The sequence below is a fragment of the Pinus tabuliformis genome, chromosome 1_1 (assembly GCF_031772625.1).
Source record: "Pinus tabuliformis cultivar Carrire ecotype Pingquan chromosome 1_1, CPIR1, whole genome shotgun sequence".
Lineage (NCBI taxonomy): Eukaryota > Viridiplantae > Streptophyta > Pinopsida > Pinales > Pinaceae > Pinus > Pinus tabuliformis.
In genome coordinates, this window is record NC_142297.1 from 838,507,472 (window position 1) to 838,529,974 (window position 22,503).

Below are 22,503 nucleotides of genomic sequence, written 5' to 3' on the forward strand. Positions count from 1 at the left end.
AGGTTAAAAAAAATGAAAAAGAACTCACCAACCAACAAATATTATGAGTGACCATTGAAATTTCCTAGTCCAACAAGTATGAGATGAATCGAAGCACATCGCTGGTATGAGGTCAACAAAAATCAATAATTGAAAATCGGTAATCATGGTCCTTCTTGGCCTTCATCACAACAACAGGGCACTGTACATGGTGGACACAATAGTCACTCACACTGCCAAGAAACACCCTGCAAGATTTCATTACTCAATTATAGAGAAAATTTCGTTGTATTAAACCTCAGATAAATTTAATCTATTAAATCTATGCTTCAACAATATCCAGGGACACATTAAACAAGAATTTATATATGTTTAGTTTATCTAAATGATAAACAAAAGCTATATTAATTTTGTAGCACTCTTTCAATATTACGAACAATGTTTTTAGCTAAGTAATTGAATTAATAATAAAATCGAATATCAAAGACTCGTATTAGTTTTCAACTAAAATCATCTTAAAATAATAAGAGGAGGTCTGCCTCAGCAATGTTGGGAGAAAGGGAGGCTTGCCTCAACAATGTTAAGATAATTGAAATTGAAATGGTTTTGTACCTCCACTCTCAATAAAGAGATCCAGTGATAACAATATCACTGTCCTACGACCCATATTTATATTTTAAAATGAATTCCATGTCTTACAACCTATAATCTACAGCTCAAGCAAAAAGGGAAAAAATCCATGTCTCACTTTATAAATTACAATCTATGGCATTAGAAAAAGGGAAAAATCCTTGTCCCACTTGATAAGATCCAGCCCACTTGATAAGACACAACCTATGGCATACAAGAAAAAAAAATGAAAAAATCATCATGGCCGAGGACTGGACTGCTAATATTTGGGGATTCAAAGTAAGTATTGAAAAATGATATGAACAGAAATTTGTAATCCCTATTGACGAGGCATTGAAATATTTCACATGATTAGTTGGTTTCTTCAATCACCAGTGAATGTTCGCACCACATTATTTCAGTATCAAGATTGTGGAGTAGTTTAATTAGGCGGAGGAATTGCTCGGTTTCCGTCGCCGCCCAAAAAACGTCAGGCTCTGGTCTTCGGCAATTCCTCTACCCTCCTCCGCCACTTTTCCGCATTAAATTCTTGATTTGATCGGATCGGCACTGGTCTAACAGAATTTTCGCACTGCGGAGAGTTAATGCGCGTTCCAATTCTAAATTTTGCAAACCGCGGGCTGCTCCCCTGATCAACTCAACTCGGCCCCTGCAGCTCACTCACTCCCGGGCTCAACTCGGCGCCTGCAGCTCACCAGAAAACTCACTTTTGGGCTCTGCAGCTCACCACCCAGGTGACGTGACACTCAGGTTCATTCATCGAATTTATTTTTTCAACAATTCTGAAATATGGCTTATGGGTTATTTTTTGTCTAGATAGTTCCTTCCATGGATGAATATAAAGCTACTCTGTATCTGTATTTTCTGAATTATCCGCCATTGTTAAAGCTTTTCCAGTGGGCTTAACGTTGAACCAGAGCTTGAACTTCTTTGGGAAAATACATCTGAAAGTAAAGGGATCCTTCAGTGCCGTTATTCTCTGTAAATGCCGCAAAATCTTTAATCTCAGAGTGATTCTGGGTCCGCGAAACTGAGGGAAACAAACAAACAAACTGCACCAAGCAAACGCAATGTTTGTGCTTTCCTTCACGAGGTTGCCATATTGTTTGTCTTGGATCAAAGAATTGAATTATTCCGTAAAATTTATTGTATTTCAGTTTGCTGCTGCGCAATTTTTGACAATTCAGACTGCGAAAGAAGTATAATAGATTTAATGTTGCAGTAAAGTTCTTAGGAGAAATCAAATGCTCCCAATTCAGGCTCCTACCAATTCAGACTCTGTAATCAATATTACCAGCTATGTGTACTCTAATAGAGTAATCCTTTGCCACAAAATGTTGTTGCTTTGATTTCCTTCATCTAAGGTCTCTTTCAAGCTACCCTTCAATATCATTTTAATTTTACTGAAAACATGGAACATGCTTATCATTTGGGTTACTAACAATATCTATTTCATGTATTTTAATTGATACACAGTCACATCGTGGCACTTTAAGATCACATTTTTTACTACTCCGTTAGGAACAATTAGAAAATATATATATATATATATATATATATATATATATATATATATATTATGGGAATTTACACAAAAAAATTCATAAACAGGAAAACTTTACTATGGCCATATATATATACATATAGTTGCTTCTTGATCTGAGTTCAAATTTTTACAAACCATAACTTTTTGAGTGAATAGAATTAACCACTGCGACAGTAAAAGAGGCACACTAAAGGCTAGAGAGCATAATAGTTCAAAGAAAGGAGTAGTGAATCCAATACAGTGCATAAGTCAACAGCCTTAAAAGTTTCCTTGGCTCAAATTTGTCCACTTCAATCAACAAAAATCTGTGTCCCTTCTTGGCATACATTGTGAAACCTTTTACCAGTCTCTTAAAGATTATTCTTGTAGACCTCAAATAACACCAACCATAGGTGATGCGACAAGTAAATGATCAGGACTAGGGCAAAAATAGAAACAATTCCCCAAAAAATTATTGACCTCCCTTACCCCTCATAAATAGAAAAATGAGAGAGTTCATTCATACATTCATTCATCACACATTTGCATTAGAGATGTGAGGAGTGGAGTGCACTATTTCCTCTCTCTTGTGTATCCTCTTTGTATTATCTCCCTTTTTCTTTTTGCACAAGAGTTCTTGGAGAGTTCAAGGGATATTCTAAGGTGAGGGTTTCACCCTAAAAATGCAAAGATGCTATGGTTTTTAATAAATCATAGAGGGATAAAGATAAAATTGTTCATGTAGCTCTTGTTGGAGAAGAAGACTAGGTTTTTAGAAGCCTCATAGCTACTTGTTATGTGCGAGAAGAAGAGAGGGATGCACTTTTCTTGGGCTAAGAAGGACTTGCCAAAGATGATGCTAGCTTGTTGAGCATTCTTGGTGGATTGGCCAACTCATGTTAGAAGTGATTCCTAGTTGGGAGGAGTTGGTGGCCAGGGTTTCAAGGTATCCATAGCTATACTTTGGAGAACTTGATATTGTACCAACTTGTGATATGCTAAGTATGTGCATATATTTCATCTATTATATATTAATGAAGTGTTTTGATTGCCTAATCATTGTGTACTCTCAAATTTGATTTTCAGCTTGTATTGTTGTATTTTTGACTAGGTAACTTACAACACTTGTGGTTCATGTGGATTCAACATAACATAGGGCTTAAACTATTAAGAGATTTTAACATATATCTTGAAGATAAGTGCGACATGTTCAATGATATGAACTTTGTTGTAATAAAATTATTTCATATCTATTATATGCATGAAAATTGAGTTGTGACTTCTTGACATTGAAGTACAATCTTTTCTCTTGAACTGCATGGTGATTAGGATTCTTAAATCAACCCTAAGGTTGAAACCTCTCAAAAATTTCCTACGAGCAGAGAATTCAAGTGCAGGAGTATGAGATGGCATTCATCGACCCACATACATGTGTCACCTCTTGCCATCTAAAGGCATATACCTACAACGACCCTACAACTTCAATGACATCGAATCCTTTGCATCATGGCCCTTGTACCTGTGGCATTGATGTTTAGAACTGGCAACATTTATCAATGGAGCATGTGGGCTATCTAGTGTTCTTGATTTCCTCTAGTGAATATGGATTTCAATGTTAATTCTTACCTGCTCTTCAACCCTATCTACTCCTTACACTAGTTAATCCCTTCCTCCATCATCTCTTTGTGTTCAACTTATTTTCCTTCCCCTTAATGGCTCTTTGCCTAGGCCATAGGGGTTGATCTCCAACTCGTCAAATTCGTGTAGAATTGAAAAGCCATGGAGGTAGCTAAATCTTTTCATCGAGTTGTTTCTTTGGCATCCCAAATAAAACTCAAGTTGTTGGAGGCAAAAGTAAATTCTAAGAGAGCTTCTCTCCGGGCAAAGAACATTAGCACACATGCCATAATTTATCCTCAATTTGGGCACCAGTCGCACCTGTGACATAAAATTTTCAAGACATTGGAATTATATTGCCACATCAAGTTCTTTGTGGCTCACACTCGCTCTAGATAGGAAGTTGAGCATATGGACCTTTGTTTGGATCAGTCGAAAAAGAAAGGTCGGCTTCTCCTCACTCTCTGTCCCGGACTTGCAAAAAAATATGGAGGAGTTCTAGTTATTGATGCAAGAGCATCCCATTAATATAATGGTTTTAGATTCCATTTTGGCAAACCCACCTTTCAAAACAAAATGTATTTCTCATGCCCTACTTTATGCAGTTTGGTTTCCTCAAAGCAAGCTTTTAACACTTATCAATTGATCTATGCCCTGCCGAAGATACAGTTCAAACTTTCAATTTCAAGCATTTTAAGAGGCAGGGCAGAGCAAATAGTTTAAATGTTCTATTTACTTGTCTGAATTTCTACTAATAAAATATATATCTTACACTCCTGCCCCACCTTTAAGGGGTTTAAAAAGAAGAGAGCGCTCTCAAAAAATTAATATAAGATGAAATTTTAAAATTTACATTAAGAATTTGATTCTGAAATTTCCGCAATCCCTACAAATCCGTCCTTTAAAGGGCATTTTACAATTTGGATTTCCAAAAAATGGAAATAGTCTCAACCAAAAATTTCAGTTATACGCTAATCAGTAATGTTGCTGGTCACTTACACTCACCTGGTTTCAGAGATAACAACTACCAGTGATGAGTTTCTTCTTCCGGATCTATCAGATAAGTAGTTTTAGTGCCACCCCATTGTTGCCACTCTTCGCTGCTACATCTGTAACCTGGACACTTTGCCTACTTCAATCGTCCTCATTAACTTTGCCAGTGTTGCACAGTTCAGATCTCTCTTGTTACAGGATCTAGGCATCAATGCTCCACTCCATGGCTCCACAATTATAGCCCCAAGCATAATTTGTCAGGGATTACCCTAGATTTGTCACGGTAACAATCTATAAAGAAAATACTCAAAACTAATTGATTGAATATATCTCAGTCCCATATGAAACCTATAAAATCAGCATTAATGTTAAAACTTAACAACATTTGAATCCTGCAAATACAGGCAGGGATTGCCTATAGTTCCAGCCTAGAATAATGCCTTGTTCAGGATGATATACAATAGAAAAGTTCATTATGGAATGAAACGGTTTCATTTTGTCTCAAGGATCAAATATGTAGAAATTTTGCATTATGTAATGAAACGGCAGCATTTCATCGCAATGATCAAAGATCTCTTAATCAAAATAATGGTTTCCATTAAATGAATGTCATTACAAATTACAGGAAGAATAGTTAGGAGCACTTTAATGAAGAGCAGAACCCCATAATAATCACATGGTCCAGAGAGATATCCCGCAGGTATGTACAAGTAGTTGAGAGTATAAATGAACAGAACATATGTACAGGTAGTAATAATCAGGACCCATGACCAGATCAAATGACTCACTAAAACAGAGACAACTCAGAAAGCTGTTGCTTCATCTGGATCAGTAAGTCCTTTGTGTTGTGGGAGCCAACGGAAGAGAAATAAAATCAACTATACAGGTAGAAGAACATATTGTATTTCCAGGAGATGAATGAAGAAGCTTTATGGGCTTTCTAAGACAGTTGTTTTTCTGCCAATAGCAAGAACTTTATAGATAGCCCATAACAGTCAACATGGGATCCGTCATGGAGAGGCCATAACAATCAACATGGGATCCGTCATGGAGAGGCCATAACTGTTTGCAAGGCCGGCCAATAGACACCTACACAGTCTATGATGAAGATTTCATCAGGCATAAATGTTTATATGAGAGGAATAATCAAGGGTTCCAGCTCCTTCCCATCCCATCCATTCTTCCCACTCATCCCAATAATCGTTATTGATTCCCATCACGCCCTCCACAGAGTAATCACCAGAATAGCTTTGCTGCTTTGCCTTTGCTAAACTGGACATTAAAGTCTGCTCATTATCACAAAAGTAACAACAATTAGAAAACCGTGGGCCTGCATAAGAATCCCATATTACAGAATGAAAATGCATATAGATAAAGATTACTCTTAGGCAGGCAATTTACCTCATAAGCCTGATAGATCTTGTGAAATTGAACCCCACGCTCATCTCCTTTGCAAACATCCGGATGATATTGTGACCAGATTATATCAATATATGAGTGCAATACTAATGTTTTCTGACATTCTATATGACCAGGGATATTGCCAGACAAATTTTCTTAAAAATTCTCAAGAATATGTGAAGTCTGACATTTTTAATTTCTATTTCAAACATGTATCTCTTTTTCTATTTGCTTCAGAAATGGAAGATTTATTGAAAATATCTGATCTTGAAAGTAAGAGACATAGCTTCAAATGGGTACTTGCATACCTGCAACGCAAGGCGATGGTAGGCTCTCTTCACATCTTTTTCAGAAGCCCCAGGGCTCAATCTCAGAGTCTCATACTGCTCTTTCATCCCAGGAAAAGCAACAGAGGCCATCACAGTTACATTCCTCCTGCCTCCCAAATTCTTCTTCTCTCCACTCTTTTTTTCTAAGAATGATATCCCCTTGACGCCCCCAAGCCTTTTAACAGAGGCAACCATGATTTTATTTTGTGGGCAGCCGTAGCATCAAGTCATGGCGTGTGAGGAGGGAATTCATCTCAGGCGTCAGCTTCAACATTGCGTTTGCGTGGTGCAGTTTGTTTGTTTGTTTCCCTCGGTTTCGCGGACCCAGAATCACTCTGAAATTAAAGATTTTGCGGCATTTACAGAGAATAACGGCACTGAAGGACCCTTTTACTTTCAGATGTATTTTCCCAAAGAAGTTCAAGCTCTGGTTCAACGTTAAGCCCACTGGAAAAGCTTTAACAATGGCGGATAATTCAGAAGATACAGATACAGAGTAGCTTTATATTCATCCATGGAAGGAACTATGCAGACAAAAAATAACCCATAAGCCATATTTCAGAATTGTTGAAAAAATAAATTCGATGAATGAACCTGAAGGTCACGTCGCCTGGGTGGTGAGCTGCAGAGCCCGGGAGTGAGTTTTCTGGTGAGTTGCAGGCGCCGAGTCGAGCCCGGGAGTGAGTGAGCTGCAGGGGCCGAGTCGAGTTGGTTAGGGGAGCAGCCCGCGGTTTGCAAAATTTCGAATTGGAATGCGCATTAACTCTCCGCGGCGCGAATTCTGTCAGACCAGCTCCGATCTGATCAAATCAAGAATAAAGGTGGCAGAGGGTGGAGGAGGGCTGAGGAATTGCTCGACGGTCAGAGCCGGATGTTTTTCTGGGCCGCGACGGAAATTGGGCAATTCCTCTGCCTAGTTAGACTAGACCTCTAGATGGACAGCAATGGAAATTGAGCAATTCCTCCGCCTAGTTAGACTACTCCTCTAGATAATCCCCTACTTGTGAATTGTCAGTGTCTAGATAAATCCAAAGTTAATAAAATGTGAAAAATTAAAATTAATTTAGTAAACACAATAAGATGCAAAGGGAGATGCAAAGGGAGCATGATTCAAATGAAATATCAATCCAAAGTTAATAAAATGTGAAAAATTAAAATTAATTTAGCAAACACAATAAGATGCAAAGGGAGATGCAAAGGGAGCATGATTCAAATGAAATATCAAGTCATGCAATGACTTGAGGGTATTTCATTTTCATACTCGAACCATTCGATCCAGCCTTATATAAAATAAAGTATATTTTACGTGAATATTATACAAATTCATATATGAATGCTTGAACCAAGCATTAAAACTAGAAATTTTAATCGTTTCTCCCGACAGATTCAAATCATCAAGAAAAACCATACATTTTCGAGAACTTTCTTCCCTTTCAAACCACCAAATTGCTTGGATCCCCTGATGTCTTCGACCACCAAATAACTTTCATCCCTTAAAACTTCCATGCTATTAATAGATATAGTTGATTCAGTCACAACAATTACGGGAGAGATCATCTGACACAAGATAATATATTATTTTTTTGAATTGAACATATTAGAAACCACGACTGTAATAACCCGTGATAGATAGTCCCACAATATTTGCAAGCTCTCTCAGCCTTCACTTGGAAAAGACAGGAAAAAATAACATATATCAAGAAATAGGATGTATAGTATTTGAGAAAGATAATTGCCTTTTCTCTTCCATCGCCTTAAAATAAGTTTTTTTGTCCTCTTAACAAGTTATGATTCTTGCAATTCGAGTTATTGAACTATTAACACCAATTTTGGAGCTTCACAACATACCTAGTAGATGAGTTTTGAACACCTGGCACATCGTTTTTGAATTCCACCACATATCTATGGTAGCTCTTGTTGTTTGTTGGAATTCTTTTGGATACCTTTGTCCTATGTCCCATCATACATTTCTTTATTTTGAAAGAAGCAAGACTTCTTTATATGAGAAGCAGTTTATTTCATATACATTTGTTTTCATTCTGCACGGTGCCTAGGCACATTTGTGTCACCAGTACTAAGAAGCAACTCCACCTTCTTTTGTATTTTTATATCTTTTGGCAAGATGTTAGAATCATCTTGGCACAAAACATTAGCAATGTAATTATACGTAGACATCTTTTGCAACTTTGTTATATGGAGTACAATAAATATGCTCCAAAACTTCAATCACAAAATATTTACATCCTTGGATGTTAATTTATGAAATGACAGCATCTGCGACAATAGTCTTACCCATTACTCCAGGAGTAAATAAAATCACTGCCACAGTATTATTTTCACTTTCCCCTTCCAAAAGATGAATACCTTCTTTCAGTGACTCTCAGTTCCAACTGTTTCAAGTTTCAACAATATCAAAAACCACATTGATTAGTGATTATATTAAATAAAATTAAAAACAATTAATTTCACAATATATGATAATATATTTACCTTCATGTTCAGGATATGCTCTCAAAATGGGTAGTAATTTGTTCGTACAAATAATCTTGTCCAACTTTACCCAATTTGTGCTTGCTTATTGCAGTTGATAAAAACCTAAAATTAATGAAATTTTATTAGAACGTTCATCTTTACATGTTAGATATTCCATAACAAAGAACCTTCAAACACATGAGAGAACTGTCATTATGAGTTTGTGGATTAACCAAGTCATGAGAGGAAAAGATGAAACATAAAATTTTATGATCTTATTTTTATTATAATTAACCTTAAAACATCATTAAAAACCAAAAACAGATTATAAATTTGTAATTGTCTATAATTATAACGAACAGTCATAAAGCCAAAATTTCACTGTTTTACCTTATAGTCACAAGTGTCAGCAATGTTTATAATTCTACCACTTCTTCTAAACAATTCATACACAAGTCTCAGCAATGTTTATAATTCTACCACTTCTTCCACCACTTCTTCTAAACAATTCATACAAGCTGCTGCCATCTGGTATTTGGGTGCACCTCTATGTCATACACATCATTAAAGTACATTTTTCTTTGCAAATAAGAAAAAAAATAGAGTGTTCTGTAGTACCACCTAGAAAATTTGGAAGAGTCAATTTGAGTGGAACACATTATAAAAGCTTCCAATGTCAATGGCGTGGCTTCTTTAAGCTGCCGGAGAAGATATTCTGCTAGACCATTCATTTCCATTCATTGAAACAGCTTCGAATCTTTCCAAAATGTCTGGAATCACAAGAAGCCCTGCAGATCATATGGACAAATTCACAACGCTATCAGAAGAAAGTGAAAAGTAACACGTTTAATTGATTAAGAAATTAAGACTTGGGCGGCTTTTTAATGTGAGGATTTTTCCTAAGAAAAGAGGGAATATATTCTATTTCGCCTGGCCAAACAAATTAACAATATATCAATGTTTTTTCACAGTTTTCTCCACAGTAGATTGAAGTTGAAAAAAAAAACCATCATTACAGTATGTTCGGGAAAATTCATTGTCATTGGAATCAGATGAAGGAAAAAATTCAGAAAAGGCATAGATTCGTAGATCCAAACAATTTTTCAAGGGTTTTTTGTCACTCCAAAGTCCCTGAAAATACCTAGAGCCTGTCCCCAGAAAAGCTCATTGTCCCCAGAATCCAATTAAGTAAAGATAATTCACGGATGGCGTAGATTCAAGCCGTTTCAGGCAATTGTAAGGTTCTAAATCATTTCAAAAGCCTCGGAAACCAGTAGAGCATGGAGGAACTATGCCGTAGGAACTCTGACAGGTGCACCCATACCAGGCATCTCAAATTTCTATCCCATGTTTTGCCTTGAGCTTGACCAGAAAATAGGTGGTTTTGAATCATTTTTATCATACACAGAACTGGCATATTATATTCAAAACAGCCTAGAAAATTTCATTGTGGCCGAAACCTGGACAAGTAAAAAAATTCACAAAAGCCATACATATAGACCATTGGAACATTTTTCAAGATACTGGGTCGTTTCAGAAACCAAAAACCCTGGAAAACTCTGGCACTTGGAGAATTAAGCCCTTCAAACTCTGAAATGTAGATCTATACAGCTATTACTAAGATATTGGAAATTTTCATTGTGACCATAACCTAGTGAAGTAAAAAAATTCACAAAAGCCATACATTTATGCATTCGAGGATTTTTCTACATTACAGTGATCAACCCAACTAAAATTAAAGCTGGGCAATTACCACAATAGCCCTAATGAATTATAAACAAAACGGTAAAAGATATTATAAAATTCACAGAAGCCATACATCTATGCATTCGAGGATTTTTCAACATTACATTGATCAACCCAACTAAAATTAAAGCTGGGCAATTACCACAATAGCCCCATTGAATTATAAACAAAACGGAAAAAGATATTATAAAGCCACGTATACAGACTAGACTATAGTACAAATAAAGAAAACTGTCACATATTATGAAGCAAAATGCATCCAACAGTGCTAACAAAAAAGCCGAATGTTTCACAAACGCACGAAAATAAAAATAAAAAATCAATACAATGGAAGAATATTAAACGCTATGAAAAAATAAAAAATCAAAGAAAATTGACAGACAATTTAACACATGACAACAACAACCAGGAAAACGAATTTCTTTAACATTTAATCCTAAAAAGAGAGATTTTATTGACATTTGTTATTTAGAGATTTATTTCCCGTCTCTTCAACATCTACAAATTGTAGAAAAAAATGAAATTGAAATACTCAACCATAACACAACTCTTTAACGAGCCTCTTCCAAAACACACGTAGAACGATGACAAGAGCAACACCAATTAAAATCCACAGGATAATGTCGACGGTACTTAAAGCTTTCCAACCAATTCCTTCTTGTTTTCCTCTCAGCGTCTCTTTGGTGCAAATGATGCAAGGTTTCCACATCTGATTTCATTAGATCAGACACACTAATATGTTCATCAATAAAACAAGGATGGAAACCATGTTTCTTATCCAGCCTTTTGCGAATATACAAAACAAAATTTATGGTTATAGCAATAGATTTGATCACTTTAGTGTAATAGATGCCATCATCGTTGTCCATATCTGCATTTAATGAGAAAAAGATACAATAAAAATTAATACATAAATTAAGAAACAAACAGATATATACAAACACATAAAAGTTGAGAGTTTTTCTATTTGTTTTTATAGCCAATATTTTTTTATTGAACATAAATCTAATACCATTCAAAATAAGGAGAGAAAATGCAAAAATGACATTACTACTATATCTAGTAAAATATAGTACTAGCGATTGCATCAAATGTTGCAAAGAAAGTGTCGTAAAACATAAATTGAAGAACAAACTTGACATGTAAACGGTCAATGAAAATAATAATTAATAAACAAGATTGCATGCAAAGGTGGAAGATAAAGGTAAATGATTTACATTATGTGAAATTTACAAATAGTATGATGTTTCTAACATAGATTGCCTTGTGAACAACATGTTGGTTATCTTTCCACATTAAAATTGAATCACAACTCTTTGAAGACATCAGAGAATCGAAGAAGAAGCAATAATCAACCTGCAAAAGAAATATTTCATGCAAAAGAAATATTTCATGCAAAAGAAATATTTCGTTCAACATATGTAGAAGAATTATTATTATTTTAAATATAGAATTTAACTGTTGAAATTGATTCTAATGAGTTTGCATGCAAATTGTGTTATAATGAAATTGGAATGAATGAAAATGAACTTACCTTTGTCATGAGAATTTCAATACTTCTAGTTGAAAATGCAAGGAGAACGATGGCATATCAAACACCATTAAATATTTATGTGTAGCTGAAGATGCATATTTCTTGATTGCCAGTCCACTGCCTATATTTCGTTGCAATAACTACATATTGTGATATTTGCGAGTCCATACGCCCTATTTTAGAAGACAGAAAATGTTAGAAGCAAGTAGTTAAAAAATATAATAACAATGTAACATTTGCAACCATGCATTAATAATGAGTAAATTTGACTATTGTTAGTAGATACAAAAAGTATGCAATAAAAATAGAATGAGCTTAATAAAAATGGGAAACCTTTTGGAGATGTTAATGTATGGATTGGAGTAGATCGTCTAGAGGAGGCATTGAATGGAAAATTTCTTTTGCATGTTTTCTGTGAGCAATGTATTTGTTGTATTTCATTTTTATGTAATGATCGAAAGTGAATGCAAGGCAAATTCAAAGATCTTATAGAGAAAGGACTCTTGAAATTGTTGTGCATCTGAGACCTTAATGTTCAATTTTTCCAATACCTATGATTGCTTTTGGCAATGTCATACCCTGAGGTTTATGTATTTTCCCCCCTATGTTGAAGAGCACTTGAAGGGAAAAATATCCCTAAGCGATAGTTGAGCAGAGAAAGGGAAGATCTTCCTTGTGTAAGACAGTGAAGAGAGTGCCATGGCTGCTTGATGGTTAACGAGATGCCTGCAGTGCTTTGTAGTAAGTAGATTAACTAAGCCATGAGAGCAATTTCTCTGGGATGAGTGAAAGAGAAGCCCATAGCTTGGTTCCCTCACCTTGATGGCTTCATAGTATGGCCTAGGGGTGGCATCTAGCCGAGTTGCATATAATTGGGTTCAAAATTGCTTGTATACAGCCAGTTTTGTTGGATTATTTTTCGTTAAAGACAAGTGTTCTGTCTCTCTGTTTATGAATTTGCAATTGAATGTTGTTTATTGATATGGAATATGTGTGTGAGAGAGAGATTATGTTTAATTCTGGTCATGGGAATTTAGTTGCCATGAATTTATGTTAATCCATGTGTGTATATTCTACTGGATGGATTATATTATTTTGCATATTGTGTGCAGGTATATAATTATGGGCCTTTGTGGGAGACCTTTGTTGTTGGGATTATGGTAAAATGGTCTCTCGAGGGATGGGAATTAATAGCCTATTTAGTGGCTATCTATCCCGTGGTTGGGAGTTTGTGGTAAGGGATACGCTCTTATAGTTGGGTCCCCTTAGCTCTCTGATCACTTCCCTAAGGATACCATTCATGATTGCATTGACTCTTTCAAAATCATTGATGATTTTGATAGTGATCTTGCATCTCAGGTCCCTGTCTTGCCCATGGATATTAGAGTTAGGGGGTTTAGACATCCTCTCATTTGTTATTATTGAGCTGGGAGAATGGAGACATTTTGAAGAGATTGGAAGCACAATTATGAAAAAGAACTAAAACCAACAAGAAAACAAATGCTTAGGATGAATACCCAGCTGGACAAGCATAAAAAGCAATAATCTTTGTGGAAGTATGGGAAAAGTGCATTAGGTAGAAACTGCAAGATAAAGAAGACTTGAATCGAGATTTGAACTGCAGCCTGAAAAATATGGATCTTATGTACCCATGTCAAGTATTTATGTTGCAGATGGCAAGTGGGATAATGTTTCAAAGGTGAGGACATTGATGAAAGACCGAGGCATTAAAAAGATTCCAGGCTCCAGCTTGGTTGAGGTAAAAAACAAAGTGCATGCATTCATTGTGGGAGACAAGTCACAACCCTCAATCTGAGAAAATATATGCAATGTTGAACAACTTGGCTAAGCAGATGGAGGAAGGAGGGTATGTCTCGGACACAAATTTTGTACTGCATGATGTGGAGGAAGAGGCAAAGGAAGACATGCTACATAGTCATAGTAAAAAGCCAGCCATAGATTTTGGCCTTATAAACGCAAGCCTTGCTCAGTGCTACACCTATCAGGATCATGAAAATCCTTGATTTTGTGGTCACTGCCACAATGCCACTAAATTCATCTCCAAGATTTTCGAGAGAGAACTAATTTTAAGGGATGTTAACCGTTTCCATCATTTAAAGGGTGGATCATGTTCATGAAGGAATTACTGGTGACACTGATAGCAAGTATAGCATGCATAAGCGTGCATAGAAATCTAGTGAAGCTAGAAAGCCTCAGTTTGGCTCCAATTTTTTTTCAAATGAACAAAGAAGGGAAAAGATATTAATGGGCCAAAACAAACCAAAACAACAGGAGCTTTAGCATTATCTGTTTCACAAAATTAATAATATATTATTATCTAAAAACAAAGGCGTAATTGAGCGTTTTGGTTGATTAAGCCGTACCAGAAACTTCTTTAAGTGGTATATTTAAAAGTAAAAACATTACCAAGTATTTATATACAACGATGAGAAAATGAAATTTGAACACATGAAATTTGAATCATATACAACGTTGACGAGTATTATCATAAAAGTAGAAACAGTGTTGTACATGCTATGCAATGTCTTTCTTGAAATTTTAGATATGGTCTATACATAACTAAACATATATACAATAAAAGTATTCTATGACATCTAAATATATATACAATAAAAGCATTCTATGACATGTAGATGTAATTGACAGTGAGCAACTAATGATATATACATGATGGGGCATGGCATCGACAACACCAATTAATGTTTATTGTGGTGCCAAATTGTGAGAGTTGTTCCTGCAATTGATTCCGCATTTTCCTGTGTGTGCCCCTTTCATGGATGTGAATTGTTTTTTTTAGTATATTTCTTATCTTCCGTAACAATTCAATAGTTGGACGCAAATGGTAAAGAGGCAATGATTGTTGGGGCAAGTTCCTTGCTGGCATATCTTGTAAGGTAAGTTCCTGTTGCAGAATGTTGAAGAATGTCTTGGCAATACTCATATAGCATGCGTAAGTAGCATGTATCCATACTTGCTAGACATCAAAAAGGAAAAATAGTAAGTGACAATGGACATGTTTGCTGAAAACATATTTTTTTAAGAAATGAAGTAAAATAAACAATTAATTAAATAAGTATAAAAGAATATGAAGTTAAATGTAATAAAAAACAAATGTATGTGAAATTTGGTTAAGTAGCAAGTGGTGTTTACCATGTGGGTAAATATGGAAGGTAGGGTGTACGATTGGCTAGAGTGCATTTTCTTGTACATATTTTGATGCTGAAATTTGGTTAAGTAGCAAGTGGTGTTTACCATGTGGGTAAATATGGAAGGCAGGGTGTACGATTGGCTAGAGTGCAATCTCTTGTACATACTCGCTACTTAACCACCCTTGAAATTGCAATGAATGTTAGACCTTGTCGTTCTTTGCTGAAAACATCTTGTTTGAAGATTTGAAATAAAATAGACCATTTTTTAAATAAGTATAAAACAATATGAGGTTAAATGTAATAGCAAGCAAATGTATGTGAAATTTGGTTAAGTAGTAAGTAGTGTTTACCATGTGGGTAAATCTGGAAGATAGGGTGTACGATTGGCTAGAGTATATTCTCTTGCACATATTTTGATGCGAGCAGTGATTCCTCTTGCAGTTTACGTTTAAGATATGGATTCTGGTGCATGTGTGCGATGCGTGAGAATGGAAACGCTGGATTGATTTGAATGTCTGCCAATGACCGAACTCTTGAAATTGCAGTGAACGTTAGCCCTTATCGTTCTTTGGTGCCGATGTCTATTGTTGCTTTGTCTAATATCATTCCTTGTGACTTGTGTATTGTTAAAGCCCATGCCATTCGAAGTGGTATCTGACGGCGTGTACCCCTTGTGATGGGAGAAATGGGTACATATGTTGGGTGTGAAATGTCCCATGGTGTTCCTTTGTATTGGCTAAAGTCGACGACCATGAAGGATGGTAATTCTAGGGGCTTAGAGTCAATTGAATAAAACATTGAAATGACTTTCCCTTGTTGCTTTGTCTAATATCATTCCTTGTGACTTGTGTATTGTTAAAGCCCATGCCATTCGAAGTGGTATCTGACGGCGTGTACCCCTTGTGATGGGAGAAATGGGTACATATGTTGGGTGTGAAATGTTCCATGGTGTTCCTTTGTATTGGCTAAAGTCAACGACCATGAAGGATGGTAATTCTGGGGGCTTAGAGTCAATTGAATAAAATATTGAAATGACTTTCCCAAGTGCGCCATTGACAAGGCTTGCATTTTCCCACAAGTTGTTGGTGAGCATAACTTTTTGTTCATTGCATAAGAGCACTTTTGCGAGCAAATGATCATCTTCTGTGGTAGTAGAAGTTTGTTGCCTTTGTTGTTCTGCAGAGAAAAGCGCGACTGGAATGTTCAATTTTTTAAGCATTTTTTTATTATGCAAGACAACTGAGTTGTTCGTTGCATATAGGTGCATGGATTCTTCAAATGTGTGCTGCTCTTCATGCGTAAGAGAGGAATTTGTCCTTCACATTAGGCGTTGTCAATCTTCAAGAGTAGATATTCCATTTCTAAGATTTGTGAGTATTTGGCGGAAAGCAACCTGGGACGGGTTAGCTCCTTGTTGGCAATAAACAGTTGAAAGTGTTATGAATGTGTCAAATCTGCTCCAAAGTGTAGTGCCACGTGATGTCCCAGCATATAGAGGAATGTCTTTTACAGGTGGTAGCTGGCCTAAATCTCCAACAAGGATAATCGAGCGATTACCAATTGGTGCATTTCGATGAAGGGGGAATGCCTCTCTTAGATGATCGTCAATGCGAGAAAGCACTTTTGGACCGATGAAGCTCATTTCATCAATGAGGATGTATTCTACATGACGGTGTTGCTCTTGCATTTGTAGGAGTGGCTGATCTTCAAGAAGATGCATTGATTAGATAGGGATATGAAGGGTAGAGTGGATTGTGAGGGCATTTATGTTGAAAGCTGCAATGCCGGTTGGTGCAGGTAACAACAAAGGGTTTTTGTTTGTTGGTGAGTTTTCCACAAATGCATGGTTCAGACATTTAATCAAATGGGATTTTCCTGTCCCAGTTGTTCCTTGTATGATGATTCTGCGTGGGGTTTTTGGCGAAGGGGTTTTGAAGTGAGAAAAAATAATAGTAAAAGTTATGTTTTGGGTAGGAGATAATGTGTGATCTTGGGGAAGGTTGGAAACAGAATGATCTTGGTTTTGAATATTTGAGCAGTTGAATTCAATGAAATTTATGGCAGTTTCTTGCGAGTGGAGAGGGATAGAAGTATGTGACCAATTGTGGTTGGCATCGAAGTTGCGGTAGCCAATCATGTCAAGGTCATCAACTTCAATATTGTAACCTGGGTGGAGTTGAGCGAGGATTTTCCATTCATTCATTTGCATGGAATCAAGAGGGGTGTTAAAGGTAGATTGATCTTCAGTATGTGGGGTTTGTGGGTTTTCAATTTCTCGGTTAACATGCCATGGTGTATATGGACCTTTTTTTTGTTCCGAGTGTGCAATTATTTTTGCAATCAGTTGAACCAATGTCATTGGGGAGTGCACGGAAAGGGAAATATAATAGTAATTCACTCCAACAAAAAGTGGCATAAGAAGGATCATCAGAGGAAGGAATGACATTGAATCATGGCAAGACATGCACAATCATTGAAGGGAATATGTGTTTCCATTGGTTTTTTTCCCGATGGGCAGAAAATGACTAGAGAGCGTGCAGCTTCAAGGAGGAGTAGTGATTCCAATGCAATAGGTCTGTTCACGTATGCAAGGATAAAGTTTGGTATCGAAAGGGGATTCTCAGTATCTTGAGAAACACGTTTGAAAACAATCATGTTAACATTCAAAGAAACAAATGTGCGTTTGCAGAGAGAGAAGGGTAGCTTTTGTAACATATGGCATATTTCTTGCGCTGCAATGTCTCTATCTACAATGGTTTTTGTAAGGAGTTTCCGGATAACAGTAACAGTAGGTGCTTCTGGAGTGGCACTTTGCGAAAGTCGTGATAGCATTCGTCGGTAGCTCTTAGATCTTGTTTCTACTTTTGCTCGATACTTTGAAATATAGTTTAACACAGCATGGCTAGATAGAATTGGTTGATAATCAACATTTGCTCTCCAGATAGAAAGTAGATCGGCATTGTGAATATTCAATCTATCATCATTGCGAGCAGGGACATAGGTTTTACGACCTTTATCATCAATGACGAGCTCTGCATAGTATTCAGACTGGGTTGACCTGAAGATTGATGTTGTGTCAAGAAGACATGGGTTATGAATCGCTGATTGGTGAAGTGCATGACTTCGATGTTCTGGCTGGTGTGGATTCCAGGCGTTACATAGTGATCAAAATATTTCTGTGCATCAGCAACTTCTAATGCATTGTTCCAGTCAATACTGTCCATATTTGGTGAATTTTTCAACCAAAGGAAGCTATGAATGTGTGTGGATCCTCTATGTTGCCATTCGTATCTGAATATAATAGGAAGGTAAAAGTTGGTTAAAACATATACACAATGTAGAAATTAATGCAGAGAGAAATGGATATTAAAAAATACCTGCACCAATAATCTATTGCGTGGAGGCCTTTTTGCAGGACTTCTTCGAGGAAAATTGTAAATCTGCAATGCATATATTGGGATGTTAGATGTGGGTTTTTAATTATGTTTTGAATTCTCCATTGGAAGTGGTTGTCTGAACTAGAAGGAACATTGGTAGGCATGATCATGTGCAAGTCATGCCATTTAGTATCAGTTGCACTGAGAGTGAAAAAGAATGTCGGACTTCCTATTTGTGTGATCATGTCAGTTAGTTCAGATCGTTGTTTGTTCCCGAAAAACTGTGTTCTTCGTAGGCCTGAACCGAACCGCATTATTTGCTCAAGGAATTTTGACTTTGGAAAGTCACAAAGAAACTATTGTAGGTCTGAAACTGTTGTTGGCAAGTTGTTCTCAATGTATTTCTTCACAAAAACAGTAGCAGTTGTTTGGCTACGATGGCGCATTAGAATGTTATAAAGGTAGTAGTGGAATCTTGGATGTTGGCCAAATCGGTTACCATGGTAGTGCAACAAGTGCAAAGCGTATTCATGCATCTCAACTTTTGTAATTCTTGGTTGCATGATCATGGAAATGCCTGTAGGAAAGAGTGTGGGGAACGCCATGGTAAAGAGACCTTCAGTGTTGTATTCATTCATACATGTTAAAGATATTGGAGGCCAGTCAACTGAGCTTGTTGAATTTGAATGGGTCAAGTGCAAATAATCACATATGTGCTCAAATTCAATACATGAATTTGGGAGTATTGGAAGAGCGTTGGATTTCTAATGGAGGTAGCATGACATCAGTATCATAAGTAGAATCAATATTGGTTTGATGGGGATCAAAAGAGGAGGTGGCTACATTATGAAGAAGAGAAGAAATATCTGTAGGGTGATCTGGTAGAGCAGAAATTGCAGATGAGTTGAATTGGACATCATTGTAGTAAGGGTCATTTTTTATTTTTTATTCAAGTGCTGCAAGGACACGTGATTTGCAAACGGAGAGTTCATAAGCCTTTTCAGATGGATTGTGCCTTTTCACAATGAGGATGTCTAAGTCAGAAATCATTCGGGGTAAGTATTTGGCAACAGTAGTGATGTCTTGAGGGAAGCTAATTGTATGGCCACTATATTTGTATTGACCACCATGGGCATGAGTGACTTGTAGAATGGGGTTCACACGTGCAATGAGCATTTCCTCAACTTATGTTAAATGTTGAAGGACATATGGTTGTTCACCAAGGTCCAACTTGTGTTAAATGTTTAAGTACATATGGTTGTTCACCAAGATCCATGTTATTCAGATGAGAAAAATGATTGGTAGATTTAGATGATGCACAACGAAAACAAGAAAGGCTACCGTGTAAAAGTCTTGTTTTCATTCCTGGGTATGGTTCTTTGCATATTCTACAAACATGCATGGTAGAAAGTTTATCGATCCTTTGTCGAAGGGATGATGTTCATCATTAAGGGGAAGGTTATATTGGATTTGATGAAGGTGAGGTGGGTTGGTTTGCATAGTTAGGAGAGCACTTGAGGTGGTAAGGGGTGTAGTGGAAGTAGTAGGGTTGTTGTGGTTTTTATAAAGAAGTTGCCGACATGCATTTATTGTATCTTTGTGTTGAGCATAAAGAAGATTGTGCCGTTCGTTTTTATCTGCATTTTGATTGTTGTTTGGTATATCTAAACAAGTTCAAATAATTATCGTTAGTTTGGATACATAACCAACTTAGAGTGAATCGTAAACGAGTTTTGCATGTATAGAGAATGTATTACAAGTTTTAGAATTCCATTTTTTTTATTTGAACATTGTTTAAGTATAGGAAGAATAGGTAAAAGGACAAACATGAAATTCATAGACACATAAATGAGGGAGTAAGAATGATTTGACATTGTTGCAAAGCTTGATATATAGGTTATGTAAAATTTGAAAGGGTAAACATACATATGGTGAATGTAGTAATTAAGAGTATTACAAAAATATCCGTTATTATGGCATCTATTATTGAGAAGAGAAGAGCAAGATAACCAAGTTTTTGCTTTCTTCTTCTTCGTTTTTTTTTCAACAATATTGAACAATAGCATGAATAGATTAGCAAGCAAGAAATAAATGTACAGCCATATAAACAACGAAGGGAGAAAAATGAATTAAAGTTTTTACAAATGTTGATATCTATATTATGTAAAATGCAAAGGGGTAAACATACATATTTTGGAATAACTGAAAAAGAGTATTGTCAGTGAAAGTGTGCAGCACAACAACATGGGCGTAATTTACAACAATATGGAATAATGAGCTATGCAGAAATGTCAATTTATGTACAAACAATAGCGTTTGAAGAAACCTTGAATTTTTTTTCAAAGGTGACGAACAACAGGTCATTTTGAAGTGGACATTGCTTGAATGTCATTGAGGACTTCTTTGCATGCAGAGGCATATTGAATTTCTTCTAAATTAATCAGTATCGGTTGCAAGCACTCGACACCATTGAAGTAGGATGTTTTAATGGAAAGTGTTAGCAGGAAGCGGCGCCCTGAAATTCGGCCACAAATTTCTTGAAGATCAGCTGGTTCGATAGAAAGAAGGAACAAGTCTTTTGTCGTGATGCCCATGAGCTCATTTCTTGCGTCATTGAAAGCTGTGACACTCTGTAGGTGCCCGATGTGGTCATGCAGCTCAATTTTAAGTTTGTAACAGTAATCACATTCTAGGAAGTCGTCATTACACTTTGTACAATGCCAAAGATTGTTAGAATGCTCCATAACATTTTTCATGCATTGTTTTCCATTGAAATCTAATGGACATGCAAGAAAGTAGAAGCCATCCATGTGAAGAGAAGTTATCATTGCACGAACTAAAACCCATATTTTTTTCTCGGAGGCTTGCATGCAAGCAATTTCATGAATCGTCTTTTGTGTTAGGGCACGTTTCGAAGCAACACCATAGTTTCTACTCAAAGATGGAGAAGAAGAGCTATAACCTTTTCTTATGGAACCATACAAGCAGTTGATGACTTTCTTCAACTTGTGGATTTATGATGAGAGTGCTAGTTGATATCGTCTCTATTGTGGTTCCATTAAATTTAGATACACAACCTTCTTTGATTGCAAGGATTGGTGGGTTGTCAAAAGAGTAGAATTCGGAAAGGTTTTGTCCTATAGAGTCACAATGATCTCCCCATAGTGTTACATCAATGCTAAAACCCGACTTGTCTTCTAATATGAGTGTTTTCCTTAGTGTTTCAGTTTTGTCTTTTCGTTGAATTGTTGATGCATGTGAGGTGGAGGTAAAAACACCAATGACATCCACATTCGCATTTGGGCTTGCATTTTTTATTTCGGCAATAGTTTTGAAGTGAAAGCTCTAATAAGGAAATGTTGGATCACCTATGAAACATGGATTTACAATGGATGCAGCAAACAAGTAAATTTCCCATTTGTTCTTTAGGTGGTTGTAGTTTGGGTTTGCTTCTTTAACTGTGCCATTTGAAACAATGTATAGTTGGCCAACTTGAATTAGACTGTAAAGAGATTTAGCCAATTCAGCGAATGCAGAAAGGTGGATCTCCTCTTTATCACGATTGATAAGGTCAAATCCAAAAACTTTTCTTGAGCCTCGCAAGTTGTTGTAAGTCTTCAATGTTGTTTTTGCAGATGCTCTACTTTGGATTGACCAATACTTTTGGTAGGGATTGAGCACCTTGAATGGAATAGTTGTAGTTGTTTTCCGTAATTAGTGGAGTAACTAC

The 22,503-nt window shown here is 36.4% G+C and overlaps 2 protein-coding genes across 4 annotated transcripts in view; both read right to left on the reverse strand.

The window, feature by feature from the left end:
• The window catches only part of LOC149216751 (uncharacterized), a 261,615-nt gene that overhangs the window by 189,920 nt on the left and 49,192 nt on the right, over positions 1–22,503 (reverse strand). Inside the window, exons 3-7 of one of the 3 annotated variants that reach the window (XR_016251141.1) lie at positions 12,227–12,399; positions 11,910–12,048; positions 11,230–11,563; positions 9,568–9,734; positions 8,965–9,069 (exon numbers count right to left, since the gene is read on the reverse strand). The gene's annotated coding sequence lies outside the window, so the exon portion shown is untranslated. The remainder of the gene's footprint in view (positions 1–8,964; positions 9,070–9,567; positions 9,735–11,229; positions 11,564–11,909; positions 12,049–12,226; positions 12,400–22,503) is intronic. The other 2 variants (XR_016251142.1, XR_016251140.1) reach the window with 2 other exon arrangements.
• On the reverse strand, positions 5,860–6,709 carry LOC149216754 (chaperone protein dnaJ 8, chloroplastic-like). The gene is made up of 3 exons (XM_089391274.1): positions 6,458–6,709; positions 6,146–6,218; positions 5,860–6,030 (listed from the first exon to the last, which is right to left on the reverse strand). The coding sequence occupies exons 1-3, from the start codon at positions 6,667–6,669 to the stop codon at positions 5,860–5,862; spliced, it is 456 nt and encodes a 151-aa protein (XP_089247400.1). The 5' UTR covers positions 6,670–6,709.

Coding starts and splice junctions, on each gene's coding strand:
- LOC149216754 (XM_089391274.1), bottom strand. CDS start 6,669: ATGGTTGCCTCTGTTAAAAGGCTTGGGGGCGTCAAGGGGATATCATTC. Junction 6,219..6,457: donor GCCTACCATCGCCTTGCGTT/GCAGGTATGCAA, acceptor TATAATCTGGTC/ACAATATCATCCGGATGTTT. Junction 6,031..6,145: donor AGATCTATCAGGCTTATGAG/GTAAATTGCCTG, acceptor GATAATGAGCAG/ACTTTAATGTCCAGTTTAGC.